Here is a 27,268-nt window from a genome sequence, read left to right as displayed (position 1 = left end):
ATAAAGTAAACTGAAGTTTAAATTATTACAGCAAGAAGCACTCTAGGCTTTGGCAGTTTTAGAGAGGTCACTACTGTCTGAGCATATTTGTCTCTCTATAGCTATTAGCTGATTGCTCAGTTTCTACAATAAAGACAAAATACAAGGTATTTGCTGAGCTAAGGAAAGGTGAAATCCTTTTGTGCCCATTGAGTCAATTGTCTGTGCTAGTGCCACATCAAAATGAGCTCCAGCAATGTTCCTGGTGTAGCTGGGAGATGAATTATGCAGTCCTGAGGAACACTGGCATTGCATCCACAGCACAAAAATGTGCTGGGCCCCCAGGACAGAGTGCATCTAACCTTTGCCAGCTCTCAAATCTACCTGCTGTCTTTCTGGCTACCACATCCAAACCCACCAGGAACGGGAATTCTTGCTTGTTTGTGTGATAGGTTTTCTCATCAGTATTGTCCTTTACCAAAGTCCTCATTGTTTACAAGAAACTTGAAAAATGCAGAGCATTGGTTGTTTTCCAGACCATCTGCAGCTGTGGTGTGTTCCCTGTCCCTCCACTCTGCTGTTGGCAGGAGGGTCGTGTGTCTGCAGGCAATATAATATTACAGATGTTCTTGGGCTCACAAGCAGTCCCTGCTCTGTGAGTCTGCTTAGATCATGCCTGTGGCCAGCTCTGAGGACTGGCAACACAGAAAATGTCCTTGAGGTTCACTTGAATTGATTGTGCAGATGTGCACACTGGTTTGGTGGCTAATTAGAGATAACTATCTTGGATTTAGCTTTATAATCTTTGTTTATTTTTATTTTTATTTTTAGGGTCTACAAGGAGAAAGAGGAGAAAAGGGAACACGAGGAGACAAGGTATTTCTGCTGCATGCTAGGAAAAGCCAGGCTTTTCCTTTGCCCATTAGGTGAGGTGGACTACCAGGCCAGCAACTCTGGAGAGGGATGGAGTTTCCTCACTGCACTGCACTTCCAAGGGCTCCCACCTCCCATGGTGTGTGGGAGGGTTTTTGGGATCTGTGCTGTCTACTAAGCACACATTTAGAGATTTAGTGTGTGTGTGTAGCTAGGGATGGAGGAGAGGAGTGGAGGTTGCCAGTGTGGAGATCTGAAGGGGTCTTCACATGGTGTGCACAACCTGAGAGTTGAGGATGGTCACTGACTGCCACCAACCATGTCTACATCTAGAATTTTCCCATCTCATTCCAGTTTTTCACATCATCGAAGTTCCTATTTTCTTTTTCTCCCATCCCCATAAATTTCACTAGTAGTAATTCTTTTTCTCCCATCCCCATAAATTCACTACCAGGTAATTTGTATTATGTCAAAGGCTTCAACCAAATGGAATTGCTTCCCAGTTTCATGTTCTCTCCTGACTGTGAAGAGCTGTTCCACAGAGTACAGGTCACTCTACGATTTGAAACATTTTTGTGGCTCAAGGAAAATCCTTATTATAGCTGGAATGGACATTTTAAAGGAGATCTGGGCAGGCACAAAGCCTTAGTCACTTCAGTTTGCTCATTGTGTTCAGAGAGACCTCAGATGTGCACCCACTTCTGCTGTAGACCTGCTTGGCAGTGCTCAGGGTCCCTCAAAAATGTTCTGTCTTGCTTATGACTCAAGCCAGTCCTGACACAGATTTATCTCAGGGAGGGTCTGGCAGCTTTGCCTGTTTTTGTGTAAAGGAGGGAGTCATCGTCTCGCTAGCTCTGTTCCCATTTTTCAGTCTTCATCTTCTTCTGGAGAGGAAACCCAGCAATTAACACCACACTTTTGCCTACTGGGAAAAATGATCAGTAGACCCTTAGTGTGAGATACTGTGTTTCTCTTTACAAACAACCTTTCTGCTGTTTATGATAAAGTAGCCATGATCATATTTTGTATTACCCATCCTCATTACTGCAGCTAGAGCAAATGGCTGGATTGTACTTTATTTCTGTCATGCTTCTCCTTCAGCCCTATGCAGAGCTACATAGGTGTTCTGTGTCTAGCCAGTGCCTCTGCTGCTTTTCCGGAGGCAACATTGTCTAATCTGCTGGAATATTTGGCTCCTGGAAGAAAATCCATCTTTCTGACATCACTGTGATGGGAGAGGAAGCTGGAGCTGTGTGTGGGCAGGCAACTGACTAAGCAGAGGAAGATCAGAGTGGGAAGAAATGAATTATGTTTTGTTTCATTAGAAGGATCTGCACAATTAGAGATGCCCCCCCATCCTTTTTTTTTTTTTTTCTTCCATGAAGCAGCCAAATCTCTGCTACAACAATTGTGCTTCAATTTTTTCCCAGGTTTTAATGATGGTCTCAGTGCACCCACTGCCAGTGCTTTAACTAGTCAGTGCTACTGCCAGTCAGTACTACTGTGAAAACAGTGGGCGTAAATTCAGCAGGCCAAATATTTTCTTGTCTGCTCTTCAGTCTGTAACCTCAATACTGACACCTACGCAACCTGTGCTTCTTAGTGCCTGAAGAGAAAAGGGGTTATAATATCAGAGGGAGAACTAGTTCATGCACTGAGTATTGTTTTATGAAGTCTTCTCCCTTACTACCAAAAAAGCCCTAACTATCCCATCCATCTTGCTGCATTATTCACATATCCTGGGACCTCACATGTAAATGTTGAGATTTTATAGTGAGGTTCCCAAGTCCAGTAGTTACACCAGGTTTAGGAAAAGCACTGCACCATATGAGGGTTATCCCATGCCCTTTTGCATCCCATGAGCCCATTGTAGACCCGAGGACAGACTCCAGACAGGTAATTCTGATGCACTGCCCAGCTAACAGGAGCCATATCTGTATGTGATACTTGGCAATCTAATTTAGGCACATCAGCAGTTCTGTGTGACAAAGGGCATTGCTTTTGCTGCATAATCCTATGTCCATCCTGCAAAACCTTGTCTGTTTTATTGAGAAGGGATTGTGTAAGAAGGCAGCAGGACTGGTCTGTGGCTGCGAGATCCCTCTGCAGTGGGTTTTTTTCTCCTCCAGCCTTTCCAGGGCCCTACAGACTCCTGGGCAATCATTTTTTCAACAAATCATTAAATTTTCTAAATGGTAGAGGTCAGAGACCAGCACTGAAGTTTTGGCAGAACTGTTATTACCCCTAGTTGCTTGTGAATCTTCACCATTTTGTTCTACTGGTTAAAAGAAGAAAACAACAGTAGAAAGAAATGGAAACAGAAGAAAGAAATGGAATCTTAAAATGAAAATTTGAGAATGAAACTTTAATGTGTTTGCTCTTTCTATTGGGAGAAAAGTACCTTTCACTGAGTAGCCTTATTTAAAGAATGGAAAAATAATAAAAAATATTTATAATGACAGATTTTTCTGAAGAAACACCAGAAAACACAATTGTTTGGAGTGTTTTCAAATAGCTTTTTTTGTATTTGCTTGTATAAATAATACATTTGCCTTTTCCAGCCCCCATTGGTAGCAGTAAGAACATCGACACTTTTCTGTTTTGGCAGCTAAAGCAGCGTGTGTGAAGTACTCATTGCTGCAGTGTATTGATGTTAAAAATTCTCCTGGGAACACACTGCACATTTTGTCAGCAATATACCAAGCTGTTGCTTGCTGAAAGTCTTAAATTCAGGATATTTGTAGTTCAGGCAGTACAAAGGAAAACATCAATGTGGAAGCTATACCTCCACAGCAAGTGGATCTGGGTGTCTGACACTGGTTTTCAGCAGCTTTCCTGAGGATATGGGTCTCTCTAATTTCATTCCTTGAATACATAATTTGAAATAACATTTATGTTGGAAGATTGATTGACTTTCTAAGGAGGAAAAATAAATAGTGGTTAGTAAATCCACTTCTGACTGGGCAAATCAATGTAGTTTACAAAAGAAGCTAATTAAATCCAATGCCGCAAGTGCAGGTTTGCAGGTAGTAACAGTGATCTAACAGAGTTTAAGATATATAAAACCACTAAAAAAATAGCATAAAACTATTAGTTTTCTGTCACTTCTTGTACTTGTAGAATTTGTTTTTACATGCACATTCATGTTCGCATTGGCGCTGTTGTGTGTGTTTGATAGTTTATATTCAGCTGCGTGTGAAGGATCCAAACAAAATCTGTGTTTCATTTTTCAGGGATTTAAGGACTTTAGAGAGTACAAGTCTGTGTTTCTAGGAGTTTTTAAACTAAAGAGATTGAATGGTCAAAGGCCACAATCAGTAGGAGAAAAGTGAAGTTCAGAAGTATGTATTTGATCCAGTTATCTCTATCAAGAACCTTGATTATAAAATATAATGTTGAACTTGAATATGGAAGAACAGTACAGATCAGGGTCAGAATTCAAAATTAATAAACATAATCCCCCAAAGCAGAAGATGGCATTGAGAAGGGGCAGCTGCAGGATGTTTCACACTCATAGGACAACAAATTGCAGTTATGGACTGGGAACAACTGATCAAGGAGCTGTCTCGTGGAAGGGGGTTTGGTGTAAAGTAAACATTGTCCTGTGATTTAAACAGAAAAATAGTCTATAAAACATGAAATATATTCCTGCTCAAAGTTAGCCTCAGGTGTATTGAGTTTCAGGCACCTAGCTACAATAAAGACGTGCAAAAATTGGACACTGCAGAAAGGGGAGCAATAAAAATGATCAGAGAACTGACAAACATGCCCATGAAGAAAAGTTGAAAGCATTATGGTTGTTTAGTCTAGAGAAAGTTGAAAGGGGAGTTTTGTAAATCTTCAAATACATAACAGGTCATTGCAAAGATGAAGGAAACACTTTCCTGTGGGAGGTTAAGGAAAGACTTACTAGTCTAGAACTACAGCAAAAAAAAAAAAAAAATCAGGTTTAGGTTCAGGGGGGAATAAAAGATGTCTTCAAGCAATAAAGTGGTGAAATCCATTGCATATGGACTTTGTGGACTGTCCAGCTCTGGAGACATATAGAAACAAATTAATTGTTCCCCCAGGTTACAGAAAGGAAAGGTGAAAAATGAAAGATTTTTCATTACTGGGTAAAACCAACCTATTGCTGGATTTCTTTGTTAGTTTTGTAGGAGCTGTTCTGGGCTGACATTCTCCTGGAGCACATTGTCCAGTTTACACAAACTCACCTCAGCAGGCAGAGGAAGGATGCCAACATGGAAAGCTAGCACACACCTGCTTTTGTTTGCAGCAACTTTTCATGGTAGAGATGTAGGAATTTCAGCTATTTTCTCTATGGGACTGGCTGGATTTCCTCTCCTTATTCATTACTCTTGGAGCAGATAGTATGGGCATCACCTTCAAGGTAGTGACCTAAACAGCACAAATTTAAATTATAGTTGTTATTTCTCTTCTTTTTCCAGGGAGACAGAGGCCTGGATGGATTCCCTGGAAAGCCAGGTCTGGAGGGGAAACAGGTATGTGGCAAATACTCAAAAACTGGAAGTGTTTCTTTGGAAAGAGTGGTAGTTGACCCTAAAACTGAGACTTATCCTGGGTGGTTGCTGAATCATGGCAGTACCCAATCATGTCCCTGTTCTGAGGATCTTTGGTACAGTTTTCTTTTTTTTGTTTGTTTGCTTTTAGAATTAAACTAGAATGCAACTTACACTCACAGGAAATGCCAGTTCTTTAAACATGACAGTCTAAATGTTTGTCGTAATTTTCATTAAATACATAAGAAAGCACTCAGAAGAATTCAGTTGTTTAAGCCCACAACAGGAAAGGAAGAGAATTGGATTTAATATATTGGGTTTGTTTTCAATAAAAAAATTGCTCGGAACTATTTATATTTTTAGAACAAAAAGAAAACAGAAAATGGCCTAGAAGATCAGTACATTTCTGCTGATCAGACACACACTGCTTTGTCTAAAACCACTATCTGTAGATTCCACAAGACTGTTTTCATTACCCAGGGAATGATACCTAATGAGAAGCATCCTTTTCTTCCAAGGACCTTCTGGTCCAAATAGCAAAGGACAAAATAGGAAGCAGAGGACAGAAGTGATTTGCCAAAAGCCATGCAGTAATCACTGCCACCCTTGAGCCTGATACCTCCAGGGTGCAGCATGTGCATCCTGCTCTGTTCCTCAGCTGCAGTTTGCCTTGTGCCAAGAAGTGTGTATCTAGTTAGTGTTTATCACTATCCTTGCAAGATGGAAATGTTTTCCGGTGTTACAGATGGATAAAGAACTGGTTTATACTTGCAGCAAATGTAAGTATAGGAAGTAGGAAAATGCAGAGGGATGTCAAAATGGATCCTTTTTGTTTAGTACTTCAAAGGAACAATTTCTCCAAGTGAAACCCTATTACAGAAATTGGGTTTTCTGAAGCATTTCTTCCTTTTTCATGTCTAGCAACTTAGAAGGGGGTAAATCTTCATGCCTGAATTTTATACTAAATTTTGTGTTTGACACTGATATACTCACTGAACTGCAATTCTTCTGAACCAGCTGAAATTGGATTGGTGTTATTGTGGCTGCTGTGGCATCTCCATTCTTATTCTCTTTCCTCTCTCTGTGCAGCAGAGTCAAAGCAGGCTCATGTGTTCTGTTAGTTCCTGCCCAGTGCAATAGGACATCACTGTTTGTGCTGCCAATACCTGCAGCCTTATGTTTCTCCTGCACTTTAGAAACAAAGACTTTTCTCTCAATTTTACCTCTTTATAGGGCCCTCCTGGCAGCCCTGGCCCTCCTGGTGCTAGTGGGACCAAAGGAGACAAGGTAAGTTGGGATGGGATGCATAAAGTGGATTTAGAAACACATTTGTTAATTCTTCCTGGGGCCCTCAGTGCTGGAAATATCAGGGCTGTTGGACTAATATTTATCTCATTTTTATATAACAAAAGTTTATATATATTTAAATATTTCACTTTTCTGACATGGCTTCAGTCTGAAATGGGTGTGAGTGTTAAAATGTATCTGTTTATGACCCCTCTGCTCTTAGTTTAATGCTGATAGTGAGAATAGAAGGAAATAGACTGTAGTGTGGGTCAGGAATCTTCCTCATCTAAGAAATGTGGGTAGAAATGTCAATATGTTTGTGTAGAAACTGTTTTTCTCACACAGGAGATGTGGAATTGACTCAGAAAGTGACAACAAAATGCCTCTGAGCCTCCTACATGCAAAGTAATTATTCACTTCTCTCAACAGCAATTTTGACCTTGTTATTTTTCAGAGTTGTTCAAAAATTCAGGGCAGCCTTATGTTTCCCTCTCTGTTAGAGATGATGCTGTGGTTTTGGTATTTCCGACCCAGGACTGGAAAGGCATGGCCAGTTCTGGATTTCTTTCTCTTTTTCTCCTCTGGATTAAGTCAGTGACCCTTATCCCAAGAATGCAGAGATTGGAAGCAATTCCCACTATTTTATTCCTGCAGTACTGATCCAGTCTTGATCACTTCATTCATATTTCTGAACCAGCTGCAACTGGTGCTTCCAGAAAATGTTTGTCTCCTTGGTCTGATATTTTCAGAGGGGCTGGTGTGTATCTTTTCACTACTTCTCACGTAACATGAGCTCTTTTTGGAATAGGGCTGTTTGGATGGGAGCCTGGGCAACCTGATCTACTGGGTGGCATGTCTGCTTGAAGCATAGGGGTGGAACCAGATATTTTGGATTGATGGGCCAAGGCCAATGGTATCAGGATCAACAAAGCAAAGTTCTGGGTTGTCACTTTGGCCACAACAAAGTCCTGCAGTGCCCCAGGCTGCGGCAGAGTGGCTGGAAAGCTGCCCAGTTGGAAAGGCCCTGGGAGTGCTGGCTGACAGTGGCCAAACATGAGCTGGCAAGTCCCTAGATGGGCAAGAAGGCCAGTGGTCTCCAGGAATTCTGTGTCAGCACTGGTGTGGCCAGCAGTGGCCAGCAGGACCAGGGTGATGACTGTACGTGTGTGCTGGGCACTGGGGAGGCCACACTTCAAGTGCTGTGTGCAGATGTGTGGCCCTGCTGAGACTGAGATTAGTGAGCCCAAATTAAGGAGCCAATGGGACCATCTACCAAAGTTAACAACAGGGATTTTATTTAAAAAGAAAGGGGAGGAAGAGAGGTAGAAAGGAATACAGAAGAGGAGGGTGAGAAGGGAAGTGGAGGCAGAGGGGGTTAGGAGAGAGATGAAGCAGAAGACAGTCCAAGAAGATACTTGGTTCCAGTGGTGTTATGTCAGTCTTTCCTTACCATGTGCTTGGGGTCTCCATGGTTCTTGTGGAGGGTTCACACCTGTCTCCAGTCCTTGTTGTGGGTATCCAGGGAGGTGTTTTCCTATTTGCCATGTGAAAGGAGGACGTCTTCCTTTGCCTGCAATGCTGAGGCCCACAGTGCATTTCTCAGCTCTGAATGCAGCCTTGGGAGCAGGGTGGGGATGCAACCCCGCCAAGGTAGACTGGGCCTAAAGTCAACCTGAGTCGGATTTTACTAGGCAGTGCCTTCCTCAGCCGGCTCTCTCTGACCATGTTGCCTTGCTAATTTCTTATGGATGCCGGGCTGGGGCTGGCAGGAGCTAACTTAGCAAGTGGTTGCCTAAGGGTGAGTACTCATCATGGGAATCCGCCTGCTGCTGGCCCCGGGCTCACTCCTCCGGCTGCCCCCTGAGGCAGCTGAAGGAGAAAAGGCGGCACAGAGCCCGCCGGGCCCTCTTGGCCATGGAGCGCCATGGCCGTGGGACTGGGGGGTGTGGGACGGCTGCGCTGCCAGCGGGGCAAGCAGGAACGCTGCGTGCCAGGGGCTGGGCAGGCACCGGGCAAGCTCCTGCTGGCGGCTCATCCCCGCAGGGCTTTTCCTGGAGAGGGGCGGCGTGGGCACGCCCAGCCTCTGTGCCTGCTTTGTCAGCCTCGTCCGAGGGATCGGCAGTCAAGACACAAACCACAGACATATTTGTGTCCTTGGCAAGTGGCGTAGGAAGATGCTCACTGTGCCCCTCGTCACAGGGATCACTGTCCAGGGGAGAAGCTGCTGTGTCTGTTCCTCCCTCTTGCAGTGGGAGGGACAACTCGCTCTCTGGCTCACTGTCCCCTCTCCTGCACTGCCTCTGTCAAGGAGCTCTTCTTCCTTCCACTTTGCCAGCAGCTGGTCTGGCCGAGTGTCCCTGGACAGCGCATTGTTGTTAGAGAGAGACCACATCTCTTCAAACAGGTTGGGAGGCACGAGCTGTGTGTTGTTTTCAGTCTCTCTTGTAGAGTCTATGGTCCAGCTGCAAAAGCTATGCTGGCCCGAGGGACTTTCTGCATCCAGGGAGGAGAGGATGTCTTCCTCCAACTTCTCCAGCTCCTCTGCCTCGACATTCAGAAGATGCTTTGAAGCATCCTCAGGCCCCGTGCACAGCAGTTTGCCATGTGCAGTTTGCTCGGGCAGCTGATGAGTTTCCCTGTCATCACAGGGGCTTCCAGATGAGGGAGAAGCTGAGAAGTCTGAGCATTTCCTCAGGCACTGGTGTGAGCAAAAGCTCCGGCCTCTCCCTCTTTCTATTTAGAGAGGGCATGTGCACTGCAGATTGCTGTCCCTGTCTCCTGCAGCCTCTGTTTCTGGGAGTTCTTCCTCCTCCCACTTTTCCTCTGGCTCTTTTGCAAAACTGTCCCAGGGCTGCAAGTCTTCAGAGACAGACTGCTGCTCTGCCAACTCGACAGGAGACAGGAGCTCAGAAGAGTTTCCAGTCTCTTCTGTGGCATCTTTGGTCAAGCCAAGAGCACTGGGCATCACCTGGGACTCTGCATTTGCGTTTTGGCAGACATATGAATGCTCCTGGGTCCAGGTGGATTTGGTGGACCTGTCTTCACACAGGCATGGGGCAAGGCCTCTGAATTGCCACTCTGCTCTTCCTGCACCTCAGTGAGCTCCTCCATCTCGGTGTGCTCCAGATGGTTCCAGGCAGGCTGGGTCCCTGTGCAGAGCAGCGTGCCACCTGCCCGTCGCGGGGGTGGCAGGCGATGGCCCTGCCTTGCTGGTGACCCTTGCCAGAGCCTTTCAGCTGGGCTGTCTGGGGACGGTGTTTCCCAGGCCCCATAAGCAGCCCGAGTTCCCCATGGAGAAGGTGGCACTAGGTCTCGGTGGGTACTGCCTGCAGGGCCTGTGCAACATGCTCTGCCTCTGGGAGAAGACCCAGAGGCTGCTGGGGCTGCTGGCAGCTTGATACGTGCTGAGGCTGCTCTTGGCATGTGCTCTTGGAACGGAGGTGACCCAGTCAATGGAGGGCCGTGGAGAGGCGGCAAGTCTGACACGGACAATCTTGGTGGCTGTGTGACTGTGCCACTGAGGGGCACTGAGTGCCCTCTTTCCAGACTGCTCTCCTGTGTGTAATGTCCTGGGAGGCTCCCTGAGGTGACTGGTCTGGGGAGCAGTTTGTCCCCGTGGAGGGGCGTGATGGTTGTCCAGCTGACCTGCAGAGCTGCTTGTGGCTGCCTGTGAGTCACCTGTGAGAAGCAGGAGGAGGTGGTTGATGGAGGCAGCTGTCTCCATCAACATAGTTGCAAACTCAGCCCTGGCCCTAAGGGCAGCGCTGACCATGGCAGCCAGGCCAGGCTGGGTTCCCAGCTGTGCTCGCTGTCTCTGGGCCATTCCCTCACCCAGGCCATCCTGGCACCGGCTCCTCCCCAGAGCAAGGCCTGGAGCCAGGCCTGGCTGCTGCTCTCTGCCCCCAGCCCTCCCCCAGGTCCCACTGCAGCCTTCCCTCCATTCCCGTCCCTCACTTGTCGCCACAGCGGCTGCCCCTCACGCGACTGGCAGTGGGCATTCGCTTCCTGTCTCTTTGACATCTTGGCTGTGCTCTGACGAACACTGGCCAAGGGCACCCAGGAGAGCTGCTTCCTCCTGAGGAGCTGCTGCCTCGTGAGAGAACTGCTGCCTCCTCAGAGAGCTGCTCTCCTGAGAGTGACAATGAGGGGTTTGGCCCTATAAAAGTCCTCTGCATCTCCACATGGACCTGTGTCACAATGGCCTCTGGGCACGATGGAACCACGAGTCACAAAGGCCTGGTGCACACGGCTGCCCCTTGTCTCAGAGGCCTGGGGGTTTCCATCGAGATGTCGCTTTCTTAGGCCTTTGCCCCTCTACTTTGACTACACTTGTTTGTGTCCCAGTGATTTGCAGCACTCCTTTGTCTCCCCCCCGAGTTTGTCCTCCAAACATCCCCAGAGAAGCCCTGTGCCCTGCCAAACTGCTTTTCCCACCCAGCCCACCATGTGTTCCAACCCTTGGCCCCACCTCATGTAGAAAGATAATCAGGAAGGCAAAAGCTCCAGTAGCACTTCATCTGGCCACTACTGTAAAAGACAAGAAAAATGTCTGTCTACAAAGATCAACAACACCGGAGGGCCAATTAAGCCTTCTGGTCCTAGCCCTGATGTTTGACCAGTGGCTTCCCTGAGAACCAGCCCTGGCAACTTTGATGAGAGAGACTGCTTTGGCCACTTATTTGGAAAAGCAACTTTAATGTAACAGCAAAACAACAAACTTAACAGCATCCATAGCACAAGGAATGAACCAGAAAAAGCCAGGGTCTGGAGTCTGCTGAGACACTTATACATTTCAGAAAGGGGTGGGATTAGGGCGGGGTCTGAGCAAAGGATCCAACAGGAAAGAGTGATTTGGAATATTACAATTAATGCAGCAAAAATTATCCAATGACAACACAGGGAACGTAGGCCTTTCTAGTAGTAATTTGAATAGCTGAACTGGAGGATCATGGGTGGGAGCTGCTGCTCACCCTAACTTAAAGAGGGTTTTCCCATGGCCTCAAATTGCAGCCTCCTTCATTATTTAAACTGACCCAAACAAGCCAAGAAAAATTCTTTATTTGATGCAGAGGGGAATATGTTCACAGAGGATGAGGAAAAGTTTTACCTACCTAATGCCTTCTTTGTCTCAACCTTCAATAGCAGACTGTTTATGCCAAAGACAAGCAGCCCCCTGAGCCAGCAGACGAGGGACAGGGAGCTGACCAGACCCCTGCAATTCTGCAGGAAGTTATTAGTGACCTGTAGAGCCACTGAGACACCGACAAGTCTGTCGGGGCTGGCTGGGAGTCTCCCAAGGGGGCTCAGGGAGCTGCAGATGAGGTCCCTAAGCTGCTCTCTATCCTTTATTATCAATACTGAGCAGTCACCAGGGTCCCACTTGACTGGAGGTGGCAGTGTGACATCCATGCCCAAAAAGGGCCACAGGAAGGATGCAGGGAATTGCAGGTCTGTCAGCCTGACCTCAGGGCCCAGTATGGTTCTGGTGCAGGTCATCATGAGGGGGATCACATGGCTCAGAGAGGACAACCAAGGGATCAGGTCCAGTCAGTGTGGGTTTGGAAAGGCAGGTCCTGCCCAAGCAACGTGATGTCCTTTGAGCAGCAAGTGGCCCTCCTCAGGGCTGAAGGAAAAGCCGTGCATGGACTGTGCCTGGACTCAAGCAAAGCCTTTGACCCCATCTCCCACAGCACAGGAAAAGCCATCGTCCCAGGGCTTGGGCAGGGGCACTCTTTGATTGCTTAGAAGCTGTCAGGATGGCCGTGTCCAGAGTGGCTGTGAATGGAGCTGCATTGAGTTTGTGTACAGTCACTAAGGTGTCCCTGGGCCCAGTCCTGTTCAGTGTCTGTCCTGTGGATGTAGACAGGGACATTGGGGGTACCCTCAGTATTAAATTTGTGACACTACCAAGCTGGGTGGGAGTGTCAACATGCTGAAGGGTAGGAAGGCTTTCTGGCAGGGATGTGGATAGGCTGGATAGATGGTGTGATGCTGAGTTTCCAGAAGAGCCAGGCCTGGGTGCTGCCTTCATGTCCCAAAAGCCCCTGCAGTGCCCCAGGCTGGAGAGAGAGTCACTGGAAATCTGCCCAGCAGGAGAGTCCCTGGGGATACTGGCTGACAGCAGCTGGACTTCAGCTGGCAAGTTCCCAGGTGGACAGGAAGCCCGGTGGTCTCCTGGAATTCTTTGTCAGCACTAGTGTGGCCAGCAGGAACAAGGCAATGATTGTCCCTCTGTGCTGGGCACTGGGGAGGCCACATCTCAAATGCTGTGTGCAGGTGTGTGCCCTTTTTGAGATGCAATTAGGGAAATATCCTTATGTTTGAATGAAGGTGCCAGTGAGACCATCTATTGACCAAAGTTCACAGCAGAGATTTTATTTAACAATAAATGGGAGGAAGAGAGATAGAAAGGAATAAAAAAGAGGTTGAGAAGGAAAGTGGGAGCAGAGGGGATGGGACAAAGATGGAGCAAAAGACAGTCCAAGATTCTTGGTTCCAGCAGCATCATGTCAGTCTTTCCTTACCATGTGCATGTCCAGGCTGGAGGTCTCTGTGGTTCTTGTGGAGATGAGGGCTCCAGGTCGTTCTTTCAGAGTACACACCTTTCTCCAGTCCTTGATGTGGGCATCCAAGGGAGGTGTTTTCCTATTTGCCATGTAAAAGGAGAATGGCAGTGCTTACCTTTGCCTGCAATACTGAGGCCCATGGAGCATTTCTCAGCTCCGAATGCAGGGTTGGGACCAGGGTGGGGATGCACCCTCAGCCCTAAAAACAACTTCTGTGGATTGATTCTACAAGACAGCGCTTCCATCCTTCCTCAGCCGGCTCTCCTCGACCAGACTGCCTTGCTGCTGTCCTGGGGCTGAGGGACTTGGACTGGAGGCAGAACCTAATTTGGCAAGTGGTTGCCTAAGGGTGAGTACTCATCATGAGAATCCGCCTGCTGCTGCCCCGGGCTCACTCCTCCGGCTGCCCCCTGAGGCAGCTGAAGGAGAAAAGGCGGCACAGAGCCCGCTGGGCCCTCTTGGCCATGGCTGTGGGGCCGGGGGCTGCGGGACGGCTGCGCTGCCAGCGGGGCAAGCAGGAACGCTGCGTGCCAGGGGCTGGGCAGGCACCGGGCAAGCTCCTGCTGGCGGCTCATCCCCGCAGGGCTTTTCCTGGAGAGGGGCGGCGTGGGCACGCCCAGCCTCTGTGCCTGCTTTGTCAGCCTCGTCCGAGGGATCGGCAGTCAAGACACAAACCACAGACATATTTGTGTCCTTGGCAAGTGGCGTAGGAAGATGCTCACTGTGCCCCTCGTCACAGGGATCACTGTCCAGGGGAGAAGCTGCTGTGTCTGTTCCTCCCTCTTGCAGTGGGAGGGACAACTCGCTCTCTGGCTCACTGTCCCCTCTCCTGCACTGCCTCTGTCAAGGAGCTCTTCTTCCTTCCACTTTGCCAGCAGCTGGTCTGGCCGAGTGTCCCTGGACAGCGCATTGTTGTTAGAGAGAGACCACATCTCTTCAAACAGGTTGGGAGGCACGAGCTGTGTGTTGTTTTCAGTCTCTCTTGTAGAGTCTATGGTCCAGCTGCAAAAGCTATGCTGGCCCGAGGGACTTTCTGCATCCAGGGAGGAGAGGATGTCTTCCTCCAACTTCTCCAGCTCCTCTGCCTCGACATTCAGAAGATGCTTTGAAGCATCCTCAGGCCCCGTGCACAGCAGTTTGCCACGTGCAGTTTGCTCGGGCAGCTGATGAGTTTCCCTGTCATCACAGGGGCTTCCAGATGAGGGAGAAGCTGAGAAGTCTGAGCATTCCTCAGGCAAAAGCCCATTGTGCCACTTGTCCCAGGGATCTTTGTCCACGGCAGAAGCTCCTGCCTCTTCCTCTTTCTCTTTCAAGAAGGCAAGGGATGTGCTCTGAGGATTGCTGTCCCTGTCTCCTGCAGCCTCTGTTTCTGGGAGTTCTTCCTCCTCCCACTTTTCCTCTGGCTCTTTTGCAAAACTGTCCCAGGGCTGCAAACAGACTGCTGCTCTGCCAACTCGACAGGAGACAGGAGCTCAGAAGAGTTTCCAGTCTCTTCTGTGGCATCTTTGGTCAAGCCAAGAGCACTGGGCATCACCTGGGACTCTGCATTTGCGTTTTGGCAGACATATGAATGCTCCTGGGTCCAGGTGGATTTGGTGGACCTGTCTTCACACAGGCATGGGGCAAGGCCTCTGAATTGCCACTCTGCTCTTCCTGCACCTCAGTGAGCTCCTCCATCTCGGTGTGCTCCAGATGGTTCCAGGCAGGCTGGGTCCCTGTGCAGAGCAGCGTGCCACCTGCCCGTCGCGGGGGTGGCAGGCGATGGCCCTGCCTTGCTGGTGACCCTTGCCAGAGCCTTTCAGCTGAGCTGTCTGGGGACGGTGTTTCCCAGGCCCCATAAGCAGCCCGAGTTCCCCATGGAGAAGGTGGCACTAGGTCTCGGTGGGTACTGCCTGCAGGGCCTGTGCAACATGCTCTGCCTCTGGGAGAAGACCCAGAGGCTGCTGGGGCTGCTGGCAGCTTGATACGTGCTGAGGCTGCTCTTGGCATGTGCTCTTGGAACGGAGGTGACCCAGTCAATGGAGGGCCGTGGAGAGGCGGCAAGTCTGACACGGACAATCTTGGTGGCCGTGTGACTGTGCCACTGAGGGGCACTGAGTGCCCTCTTTCCAGACTGCTCTCCTGTGTGTAATGTCCTGGGAGGCTCCCTGAGGTGACTGGTCTGGGGAGCAGTTTGTCCCCGTGGAGGGGCGTGATGGTTGTCCAGCTGACCTGCAGAGCTGCTTGTGGCTGCCTGTGAGTCACCTGTGAGAAGCAGGAGGAGGTGGTTGATGGAGGCAGCTGTCTCCATCAACATAGTTGCAAACTCAGCCCTGGCCCTAAGGGCAGCGCTAACCATGGCAGCCAGGCCAGGCTGGGTTCCCAGCTGTGCTCGCTGTCTCTGGGCCATTCCCTCACCCAGGCCATCCTGGCACCGGCTCCTCCCCAGAGCAAGGCCTGGAGCCAGGCCTGGCTGCTGCTCTCTGCCCCCAGCCCTCCCCCAGGTCCCACTGCAGCCTTTCCCTCCATTCCCGTCCCTCACCTGTCCCCACTTGGACAGCAGCGGCTGCCCCTCACGGGACTGGCAGTGGGCATTCGCTTCCTGTCTCTTTGACATCTTGGCTGTGCTCTGACGAACACTGGCCAAGGGCACCCGGGAGAGCTGCTTCCTCCTGAGGAGCTGCTGCCTCGTGAGAGAACTGCTGCCTCCTCAGAGAGCTGCTCTCCTGAGAGTGACAACGAGGGGTTTGGCCCTATAAAAGTCCTCTGCATCTCCACATGGACCTGTGTCACAATGGCCTCTGGGCACGATGGAACCACGAGTCACAAAGGCCTGGTGCACACGGCTGCCCCTTGTCTCAGAGGCCTGGGGGTTTCCATCGAGATGTCGCTTTCTTAGGCCTTTGCCCCTCTACTTTGACTACACTTGTTTGTGTCCCAGTGATTTGCAGCACTCCTTTGTCTCCCCCCCGAGTTTGTCCTCCAAACATCCCCAGAGAAGCCCTGTGCCCTGCCAAACTGCTTTTCCCACCCAGCCCACCATGTGTTCCAACCCTTGGCCCCACCTCATGTAGAAAGATAATCAGGAAGGCAAAAGCTCCAGTAGCACTTCATCTGGCCACTACTGTAAAAGACAAGAAAAATGTCTGTCTACAAAGATCAACAACACCGGAGGGCCAATTAAGCCTTCTGGTCCTAGCCCTGATGTTTGACCAGTGGCTTCCCTGAGAACCAGCCCTGGCAACTTTGATGAGAGAGACTGCTTTGGCCACTTATTTGGAAAAGCAACTTTAATGTAACAGCAAAACAACAAACTTAACAGCATCCATAGCACAAGGAATGAACCAGAAAAAGCCAGGGTCTGGAGTCTGCTGAGACACTTATACATTTCAGAAAGGGGTGGGATTAGGGCGGGGTCTGAGCAAAGGATCCAACAGGAAAGAGTGATTTGGAATATTACAATTAATGCAGCAAAAATTATCCAATGACAACACAGGGAACGTAGGCCTTTCTAGTAGTAATTTGAATAGCTGAACTGGAGGATCATGGGTGGGAGCTGCTGCTCACCCTAACTTAAAGAGGGTTTTCCCATGGCCTCAAATTGCAGCCTCCTTCATTATTTAAACTGACCCAAACAAGCCAAGAAAAATTCTTTATTTGATGCAGAGGGGAATATGTTCACAGAGGATGAGGAAAAGTTTTACCTACCTAATGCCTTCTTTGTCTCAACCTTCAATAGCAGACTGTTTATGCCAAAGACAAGCAGCCCCCTGAGCCAGCAGACGAGGGACAGGGAGCTGACCAGACCCCTGCAATTCTGCAGGAAGTTATTAGTGACCTGTAGAGCCACTGAGACACCGACAAGTCTGTCGGGGCTGGCTGGGAGTCTCCCAAGGGGGCTCAGGGAGCTGCAGATGAGGTCCCTAAGCTGCTCTCTATCCTTTATTATCAATACTGAGCAGTCACCAGGGTCCCACTTGACTGGAGGTGGCAGTGTGACATCCATGCCCAAGAAGGGCCACAGGGAGGATGCAGGGAATTGCAGGTCTGTCAGCCTGACCTCAGGGCCCAGTATGGTTCTGGTGCAGGTCATCATGAGGGGGATCACATGGCTCAGATAGGACAACCAAGGGATCAGGTCCAGTCAGTGTGGGTTTGGAAAGGCAGGTCCTGCCTGACCAACGTGATGTCTTTTGGGCAGCAAGTTACCCTCCTCAGGGCTGAGGGAAAAGCCGTGCATGGACTGTGCCTGGACTCAAGCAAAGCCTTTGACTCCATCTCCCACAGCAGAGTCCTGGAAAATCTGTCAGCCCTGGGCTTGGGCAGGGGCACTCTTTGCTGGGGAACTGTCATGATGGCCGGGAACAGAGAGTGGCTGTGAATGGTGCCACATTCAGGTGGTTTCTGGTCACTAGTGGTGTCCCCTGGGTCCAGTTCCATTCAGTGTCTGTCCTGATGTGAACAAGGGCATTGAGGGTACCCTTAGTAGTAAATTTGTGATGGCACTAAGTTGGGTAGGATTGTCAATGTACTGGAGGGTAAGAAGGCTCTGTTGAAGGGATGTTCACAGGCTGGATGGATGGTGTGAGGCCAGCAGGATGAGTTTCCAGAAGAGCCAGGCCTGGGTCCCAACCTTGTGTCACAGCAAGCCCCTGCAGTGCCACAGCTGGGGCAGAGTGGCTGGAAATCTGCCTAGTGGGAAAGTCCTTGGAGGTTCTGGCTGACAGAGGCTGTCCGTGAGCTGGCATGTACCCATGTGGCTAAGGAGGCTGGTGGCCTCCTGGCCTTCTGTGTCAGCACTGTAGTGGCCAGCAGGACCAGGGCAGTGACAGTCCCTCTGTGCTGGACACTGGGTAGAAATCTTCATTCAGTTCTGGGCACCTTATGAAAAGAAAGGGGTTGAGGTGCCAAGATTGTTGCCAGAGAAGGGCAGTGGAGTTGATGAAGGGTCTAAAGGGTAAATCCTATGAAGAGCTGCTGTGGGAGATGGGTGTATTCTGGGGAAAAGATGACTTAGGGGGGACCTTACTGCTCTTTACAGCCTCCCTGGCAAGCGGCTGTAGCCAGGTTGGGATTGGTCTCTATTCCCAGACAAACAGCAACAGGACAAGAGAAAATGGCCTCCAGCTATGCCAGGGAACATTAAAGTTGGAAAGCAGAAAGAATTTGTTGACTGAAAGGTTTGTCAGGCATTGCAAGGTTCGGCCCAGGGAGGTGGTGGAGTCAGCATCTCTGGAAGTGTTCAGTGAACAACTGGATGTGGCACTCAGTGCTCTGGTCTTGTTGCCATGGTGGTGTTCAGTCAAAGGTTAAGCTCAATGGCCTTGGAAGTCTTTTCAACCTTAATGTTTCAGTGATTCTATCTTTAAGATCCCTTCCAACCCAACCTATTCTATGATGCTCTGAATAAATAACAAAGAGTAATTGAACTTAGGAGAAAATACATGAAATATATGCTGGGTCATTCAGAGACCTACATGAGTAATGAAGAAATAGAGTGTAGAGAGAAGCTGTGTGATAAATGTAACACCAGTCTGTGCCTAAAGTAAAGGATAAACCTTCTGTATGCACAATCTTGGAGCATAATAAATGGTGGACATTGCTGGAGAAAAATGAACTGGAACAAATTGATAACCTAGATGGCAATAAATCATGGGAAGAGGATGTAGCATCCCAGTGTTCCACAACCACTATGGCGTGCATTGTTCTATAAAATGACTTGGAGGAAATGGTACCATTTCTCACTTTTTTTTGCAGTTATTTTGGTTGATAACAAATGAAAGTGTTTTGACCTCCTTAATATCCATCTCCTTGGGGGTCTTAGGAATCTAAGCATCAAACAGTTTGTTTGTGTGGTAAGTGTACAGAGCAAATACAAGATTTTTTTGAAGCACAAATCTAATGCTATTGTGCATCCAATGCATCATTCATTTTAAGTCACTGAATATTATTCAAATGTATGTAAAACATCACAGTAAGACAGACCACAAGCAGTTTCTGCATGAGCAGAGAAAAGAGAGTTAATTGAGATTGTATGTCCAGATCTATTAATTATGAGATGGTTATTGAAAATAAGAACGTACAACAACAATCAGAAAATATGCTCAGGATGTTGCTTTTACTTTGCACTGTTGTGTATTGTGCCATGTTGTGTTCTGTGTATGTTTTTTCATTTCTTTCTTGTTTCCCTGCAGGGTGAACCAGGACTTCCAGGATTGCCTGGCACTAAAGTAAGAATTTTTTTTTAGCTTTCCCAGACTTTGTAGCATTATTGCATGAGAAGTAGAAATGCAGGTTGGGAGGATCTCACTGAGAGATGTTCTTAAATACTTTTTTTTAAAGAAGTTTTTAAAAGAAAAGACTTTTGAAGAAGGCATGTGACAGGTTCCAATGAGGAGATGCTCTTCCACAATTCTGGGAGATTGTGAAGTGTGAAGACCAGGACTTGAGGCAATGAAGGAAAGCATTGCCTCAATTGCATCAGACAGAGCAATACTGTGACAGGACTGTGTGGTTTCTGACAGTTGTTGATTCCAAGTGGCCTTTGTACATAGAGCCTGGGCAAGTTATAAAAGCAAATGAACTTTCAGTATTGAGTAGCTGAGTGTCTTTGATATGGACTAAGTGTAAGAGTTGGGGCAGGAGAAGAAAAAGGCAGTTTCTGATGAGAGGGAATGATCTTTCCTTAGCTTGTATCTGGAAAAGTCCTGGTGGAATATTAAAACAGCTAGAACTTTATGTTCTGAAATCAGGAAAGCACTCATGAAAAAATGAAACAGAAAAGAGAAGAGTGGAGCTTATCTTTATTGTGGCACTAGATTAACATCCTTTGTGCATCCCTCTGCCTTCACTGATGCCAGAGACAACTCCGGCAGGGATGTAAGGATGTCCAGAGACTAGTACTGTCTGTATGAAGAGGTTATCTCTGGGTGAATGGAGAAAGATTTACCACTAAGTATGCAGAGGAGAGGTCTAGAACTGAGTTCAGTATGGGCTGGTAAAAAAGCAGTTAGGTAGTATCCCTTTAACCTTGAAAAAAAAAACAAAACAAAAAAGATTAAAATTAGGAAATAGCACTCTTCAACTATAGACAGGAATGAGAGGCTCCCTGGTAATTGTGGGAAAGTCAGCAGGCTTTCCCTTACTCAGAATGTGGTAGAAAGTAAAGGAATTAGAAAACTATGAAAAAAACCTGGCTGTTTGGGTAAGAACATTTTGCTATGCTGTTCAAATGTGATATTAATGATGGGACAGCAATTACCAAGAAATTTTAAAAGATGTGTATAACATCTGAAAATGAGTTTAACTGATGGAGCATATCCCCAGCCAGTCTGCTTGTTATGTGATTCCTTCTGCACTCAATAGATCTTTGTGATTTGGAATAAAACAAGATCTGGGGAATTTACTAACTTATTTATATAATGAGATAATTAATTAAGTTCTTACTGTTTATACAGCCACCCAAATCACTTCACAGGTGAGAGAAAACCTTGTGATAGTCTGAGCTCTTTAAATAGAAAGCATCTCCCAGCCTGCAAGAGGATTTGAGGAGCTGTAGGAGTTATCATGCAACTTGAAGGAACAGCAAGGGTAGAAAAATACCCTGTGGGGGCCCATGATACCTCTGGCACCTTCTGCCTTGTATTTACTCTTTCCATCCTTTATGACTCTGTATTTCCATTGCAGGTGCATATTGAAGGCCTAAAAGGAGAGGAAGTAAGAAAGACTCAAAATCTCTTCTTTCATTGCAAGGATATTTTAATGTAATTCTGTTGCCTGTTAGGTTAGATTTTGCTGTAAAATAGTGCTTTAAAGGGAAGCTGGAATGAAGCATTATCAGGACATCAAGAAATAAATTTTCCTAATTACAATGGCAAAAATAATGAAGAAAGGAGAAAGGGCAATGCCATTTTCAGATGTGAATCGTACATAAATGAGAAATATGAACTGTAGAGTCAGCTATGCAATTATGTAAGGACAGGGATGTATTAACATTAATGTTAAACTGTATTTTATTTTTTGCCTAGTTTGTCTCTGAACCTGGGCACTCAAATAGGGGGACATACCCATTGTGTCAGTCTGTTAGTCCAATGTATAAAATATATATATATTTAATTTTATTTTTTTTTGTTGGTGGATATGTATTTTGCATTTAGCTGTTACTTAATACAATTGTATGCATCATGTAAATGATACTTTAAAGCCCTTCAGATCTCTGTAGGCTTGGGGGAAATGCTGGTGGGAGCTGCTTATGCAAAAACTGTTGTTCTCCACTACTAAACACCACCCCAGAGAGTTCTAGTGGAATACCCAGGATATCCCAGTGTCTTCAGTAGAGTTACTACCTGTTAAAAACAGAGAACCAGATACGGATAAGTGCCTGTTGAGTGTGGGTGGATCAGTCTGTCTGCAGCCTAGTGAGTGCTGATAATTTGAGTAGTCAGAGATTAAGGAGAAAAACAGCTGGTTCTGCACTGGTTCTTCAGGACTTGTGGGGAAAGTGTTGGTATAGGTCCTGTAAAGACAGTCAACATGTCTAATGTGCCCATGCTCATTTTCATAAAGATACTTTAAAACTTTTATTAAAAAAACCCCAAACATTCCTGTAGGGAAAGCCTGGGCCACGAGGACCACAAGGCCACCCTGGACTTCCTGGACCTCCAGTAAGTTGTTTCTCTCACTACTTGCAATTTCAGAAGCTGAAACTCAGGCTGGAGTGAGGCATATGAAAATCTTATACATTATTCAGGCTCCAAAATATTTAAGTAGTGCCCACAGCCTCCAGTTTTCTTCATTGCTGACAGAAGGTGTCGTGCTGTGGATGGCCTGCCTGAACACAGGGAAGTGACAACCAGGACACGGGCAGACTTTGCCTTAAGGCTGTTGTCATGCAGAACCTGATAATTTTTCTATTTCTAATGTCCTGAAGAGCTTTATGGGCACATCTCAGAGAGGCACTGACTGATAATTTGTGAGCTGTCATGTCATGAAGGTCAAGGAGTAGTTGCTGTCAAAGGGGTTGGTGTTATGCCACAAGGTCGTGGCTGAAATACTTTCTGGATGAAAACTAAGAATTGAGTATGTGTGTTTATATTTCAACACAATTTTTACAACAGTTTGTACATGCCAACATTCTTACTTCTGACTTAAATTGCAGCCTATTCTAGTTATATTTTATGACCCAGCTCTGCAGGATGTCTCAGTTCAGACTGTCACTGCTGCCTCATTTGTAAACACTCTGTGTTTCCTCTCTTTTGAATTGCTTGTTGTGTTTCACTGTTGATTGGCTTCTGTAAAATTGATGGCATTGTGAAGGTGTGTTGCTTAGGTAAATCCAGTTTGAATTATGTAATTTAAATATAGTTGTGTGCTCTGTATTTAATCAGGGCATTGTCACTTTATCTTGTTCACTCATTCTCTTCTGCTCACAGGACAACATAACCATCAGGTAAGAGTTGTCTAGGTAGCCATGCAGTAATGGTAGCACAAAACAGCTAGGAAATCATATATAGTTCACTAGTTTTTTCTTATTCTGTTAACTTTCTAAATCTTCTCAATTTTAAAGGGAGAGCCTGGTCTGGAAGGCAAGCCTGGAATCCCTGGTTTGCCAGGTCAAAGGGTGAGTTGCTTCTTGTATTTAATTTGAGTCTCAGGAGGCTCGGGACAGCTTTGTTCAATAAGGTTTGCTACTTTCGCCCACCTTACATATATTTGTCTACTTATATAAGAATCCTGAGTCCCAGATCCTTTCCCATATTCCTTATTCATTGTCCAGAAACTTTCAGTACCTCTTGGAGCTGACAGATTGAATGCAGTGCAGGTTCTTTCTTGCCATGTGCTCTCCTGTATTTACATCTGCTCCTTACTGCTGAGGGGTTGCTTGATATGACTCTGAGTGTGCAGAACCACTACTAATGTGGTCACTTTGAAATTTCAGAGAAATTCTGTTGTCCTAGAAGTCAAATGAGTGTAAAGATTCTTGCAATACTTAATGTTTTCTATCCTGTTTGGTCTGTACTCAAAAAAAAGATCCCCAAAAATGGTAGCTGGTGTACCATTCTCTGCCAGGAGCTTAGCTTTCCTATGCATGAAAAACTCATGGATTTTTTTTTTACATGGAATTATATCTTCACATATTTAAGTACTGCTAAAAGGTCAACCTGATATTGTTGCACTCATACTCTGAACCTGCTTTTCCTTGCTTGACACTGTCCATATGAGGAACATCTCATGAGACAACACAGAATCAGAACATCCTGATTTGGAAGGCACCGATCAGGATCATCGAGTCCAAATCCCAGCCCTGCACAAAGGAGCCCCAAGAATCCCACCATGTTCCTGAGGGAATTGTTCAAATGCTTCTTGAACTCTGGCAGGCTTGGTGCTGCAATCACTGACCTGGGGAGCTTGTTCCAGTGCTCAGCCACACTCTGATGAAAACCTTTTCCTGATATCCAGCCTAAATCTCCCCCGATTCAGCTTCATGCCGTTTCCTCAAGTCCTGTCACTGGTCACCACAGAGAAGAGATCTGTACCTGCCCCTCCTCTTCCCCTCACAAAGAAGCTGTAACTGCAATGAAGTCTCTCCTCAGTCTCCTCCAGGCTGAACAGACCAAGTGTCCTCAGTCACTCCTCACAAGGCCATTCTCGTTGCCCTCCTCTGGACACTCTCTAATACCTTTATATGTTTCTTATATTGTGGAACCCAAAACTGCCCCCAGGACTCAAGGTGAGGCCACTCCAGTGCAGAGCAGAGCGGGACAATCCATTCCCTTGCCCAGCTGGTGATGTTGCGCCTGATGCCCCGAGGGCAGGGCTGACCCTCCTGGCTGCCAGGGTGCTGCTGACTCCAACTTTCTACTTACCAGGACCCCAAGTCCCATCCCACAGCTGCTTTCCAGCCTCATTCCCCAGTCTGTCTGTACATCCAGGGTTGCCCCATCCCAGGTGCAGGATCTGGAACTATGGATTCACACCAATCACCACACAATTGGTGATTGCCCACCATCCAATTGGTGATTGCCCAGTCTATTTGTCAAGGTCTCTCTTCAGGGCCTGTTTGCCCTCAAGAAAGTTGACAAATAAGAGTGGAAGTGAGATACCTGCTTAGTGTTTCTGGAGGCAGTCACTTGGGTCTCAGTACTGCTGTTTAATGGGCCACTTTTTTGAGTAGTCACAGAGACTTTATAGGGAGTTCACTCCCTAAAGGAGATCATGGGGTTTGCCTGCAGTGCTTTGAGTCAGCACCAGGGCTGTTATCAGCCTGTGTGAGAACCTGTGAGCATAGGAGGGTGATGACCAAACAACAATACAGGGAAAAAGATATATACCTTGCTAAGAGGTTTTCTACAGACTGTCCATTGGATTGTGTGCTGTTAAATTTAGCTGTAAACATTAATTTTAGGAATCTTCCTAAAGATAGTGCAAGCAGCCTTTAGTCAATGCCTCAGTGGAAAAGGGCATTTACTTGCTTTCTTGTAATTTCCTAAACATTAGAAAATATCATTTTAGCAAATAACTCTGCAGTGCTTTGCCCCTAAATTGGTAAGTTAGGAGTTATCCTGGTTTTAAAGCCTGCTGTGAAACATTGTTTCTTGAATAAGATTAATAGAGCATATTAGCTGGTAAAGGACAGTGATCCGTCAGGATTTGCAACAGGACAGAAAATGCTCCTGTTAATGATCATTTGATTACAGATGTCATTTGATCTGTTCTGTCTTTAAATTTTTCCCTAGACTCTGTTGTGTCTAGCTAGTTAGACGTCTCCTAAGGGTCTTTATTAGTCACCAAGCATCTTAGATGAATAGATATATTTTTTTAATTAAAGGCCATTATTCAATGACTGAATTCTTGAGATGAATCAAAGTACTGGGCTTGGTGGATCTACACAGATCCCATCTGGGGGCAGGAGGTAACAATTCCAACCTGAAGCAAGCAACTGGGTTGTGTTCATTTTATTAGTCAAAAAGTGTCTGGCAGCTGATGTCTGCATTTTGACAACGATACCCTCACATCAGGAGCACACTGTGTGAAGAAAAATGCTCTGCTATTCTCATGTGACCTGCAAGACCTCTGAGTGACAGACAATACTGTCCTGATTTTATTAAAACTTCCTGAAAAAGAACTCTGAGAGTCTGCTTTCACTTTTAGGGTGGTTTTGTGGTTTTCTTCCCTCTTCCTGTGATTCTTTTTCTTCTGTCAAATTGAAGAAAATTGAAGTGCTTTGGTTCTGCTCTTAAGTCTTTGATACCTGATCTACTGAACTATTTGTTGGAAATAAAACCAATTTTTTTTTCTTGATAGGTACAAAAGGTGCAGGCTTATGACATGCTCCTGGAAAACATGCAGATCTGTGTCCAGTACAGACTAAACATAGGGTTCCTCTTAAGTGTACTCAGTAATTTGGATTGCAAGAATCTGCCTCTTTTTTAAATGCTACAATTTCATTCAAGTGATTGAAATTTCAGAAAGAGACCAAGAGAAAATATTTATCCTGCAGCAGTCATGAGGTAGGAGCTGTTTAGACCATTTTGAGTGTGATATGCTGGACTGCAGCTTAGTTTTATAAAATTACATTGATAAACTCTGTCCAAGTTCAAGGTACAATCAGTACAAACCAAAAAATAATACTGGAGTATCATGGGGTAATAAGAATAAACTTATGAAAATAAAATTAATGGAAAATACATTTATAATATAGTAACATATCATGAATGTACTTCTCCGTGTTTAAGACTCAATGTACATAAGTCAGGCAGATAAGTAATAATAATAATAATAAGTAATAATAAAAGTTTAAAGTGGGAACTCCTGGGTTCAGGGTGCACTCTCCACCCAGAGGAGCAGTGTTCAGATTATTTGTCAATGCAGGAAAAGTTTGTCCCTGTCAACTGTCCTGGGAGATTAAAAGTTAACAAATCTGTGGAGGGCTGCTGAGTTCTTCCTGTGTTTGATGGTGGAAGAAATACAGGTATTTGACTTTCCATTCTTGACCCATCTCTCACCTGAGTGGATTGTTGCATATGATTTTCCTGTTCAGGCCAGTCACAACTTGAATTTGGAAGTCAACACTATTTCAACTCTTACTTCTCTGTGTGCGAACTGCCCTGGATTTGAACCACCTTAGGCTCCCAGAATCCAAGGAATGGAGAGAGCTGACTGGTAATTCTTGGGTGAAATGGATAAATAATCCAGGAAAGAGGAGAATAAGTTTGCCTAGAAAATTAAGTAGGCTTTTTGGAAGGAGCCAGTCTCAAGGTGCAATCTCTCAATGTCCAGAAGTCCTTGTAACCCTTGACTTTGCCACAACTGCCCCAATAATCACTCATGATCTGGCCAATCCTGGTGGTATTTTTATCCTCAAACTATGGAGATGCTCTCACTTCAGAATTTACCTGTGTTATCTATCTAACGTATATGGAGACTACAAAAGGCTGGAGCCTTCAGGGAGCTTAAACATTGATTAACGTTGCTGGATTTCTTCTGGTTTCTCTAGTATTGCAGAGATAAAGAGACCAGATAAAATGGGTAATCCTAGTATCCCATCCAGGTTACAGGGGGAAGAAAATTGGCATTTATGTTAGCAGTCATATTCATTCACAACTAAAGATGTTTTCTGCGTACTTTGTACCAAATCCACTTGTGTTCCTGGGCCAAACCTCAGAGAAGAACATGCTAAGAAGACATATGTGTATTCTGGCTATTGGACAGCAAGATGGGAAACAGTCTTGGGCTGAGGTACCTTTCAGAATTTCCCCTCCAGCAGAGTGGAAATGACATTTTTCCTTGATTTCCTGTCTTCTGTATAGAAGATATCAATTTGATAGATGGTTGTGTTCACATTTATTTGTGAGTATTTGAAATGTTCAGATGACTTTGCCTGCCCTGGCAAAGTTCAGCTATGCAGAAATCAAACTGTAAGCAAGTTAACAAAAAAAAAAAAAAAAAAGGAGAAGAAATTGATGTCATAGACCAAATCCAGAGTGAAACTGTAATTGTCAGTGAGGTAAATACACGATTTTCCAATAAAACATACATTTTTAACTGTGCTTTTGTTCAAATTGC

At 46.3% G+C, this 27,268-nt stretch overlaps 1 protein-coding gene across 1 annotated transcript in view; it reads left to right on the top strand.

Annotated features, from left to right (window-relative positions):
* COL22A1 (collagen type XXII alpha 1 chain) overlaps nucleotides 1-27,268 on the top strand; it is a 209,404-nt gene that overhangs the window by 96,406 nt on the left and 85,730 nt on the right. Inside the window, exons 16-22 of the mRNA XM_059474675.1 lie at nucleotides 811-855; nucleotides 5,301-5,354; nucleotides 6,606-6,659; nucleotides 19,399-19,434; nucleotides 20,891-20,920; nucleotides 21,814-21,867; nucleotides 22,770-22,823. Coding sequence (XP_059330658.1) covers nucleotides 811-855; nucleotides 5,301-5,354; nucleotides 6,606-6,659; nucleotides 19,399-19,434; nucleotides 20,891-20,920; nucleotides 21,814-21,867; nucleotides 22,770-22,823 — 327 coding nt within the window. The remainder of the gene's footprint in view (nucleotides 1-810; nucleotides 856-5,300; nucleotides 5,355-6,605; nucleotides 6,660-19,398; nucleotides 19,435-20,890; nucleotides 20,921-21,813; nucleotides 21,868-22,769; nucleotides 22,824-27,268) is intronic.

Source organism: Ammospiza nelsoni, chromosome 1, assembly GCF_027579445.1.
Source record: "Ammospiza nelsoni isolate bAmmNel1 chromosome 1, bAmmNel1.pri, whole genome shotgun sequence".
In the NCBI taxonomy this organism is placed as follows: Eukaryota; Metazoa; Chordata; class Aves; order Passeriformes; family Passerellidae; genus Ammospiza; species Ammospiza nelsoni.
This window is presented reverse-complemented; position numbering and strand designations above follow the sequence as displayed.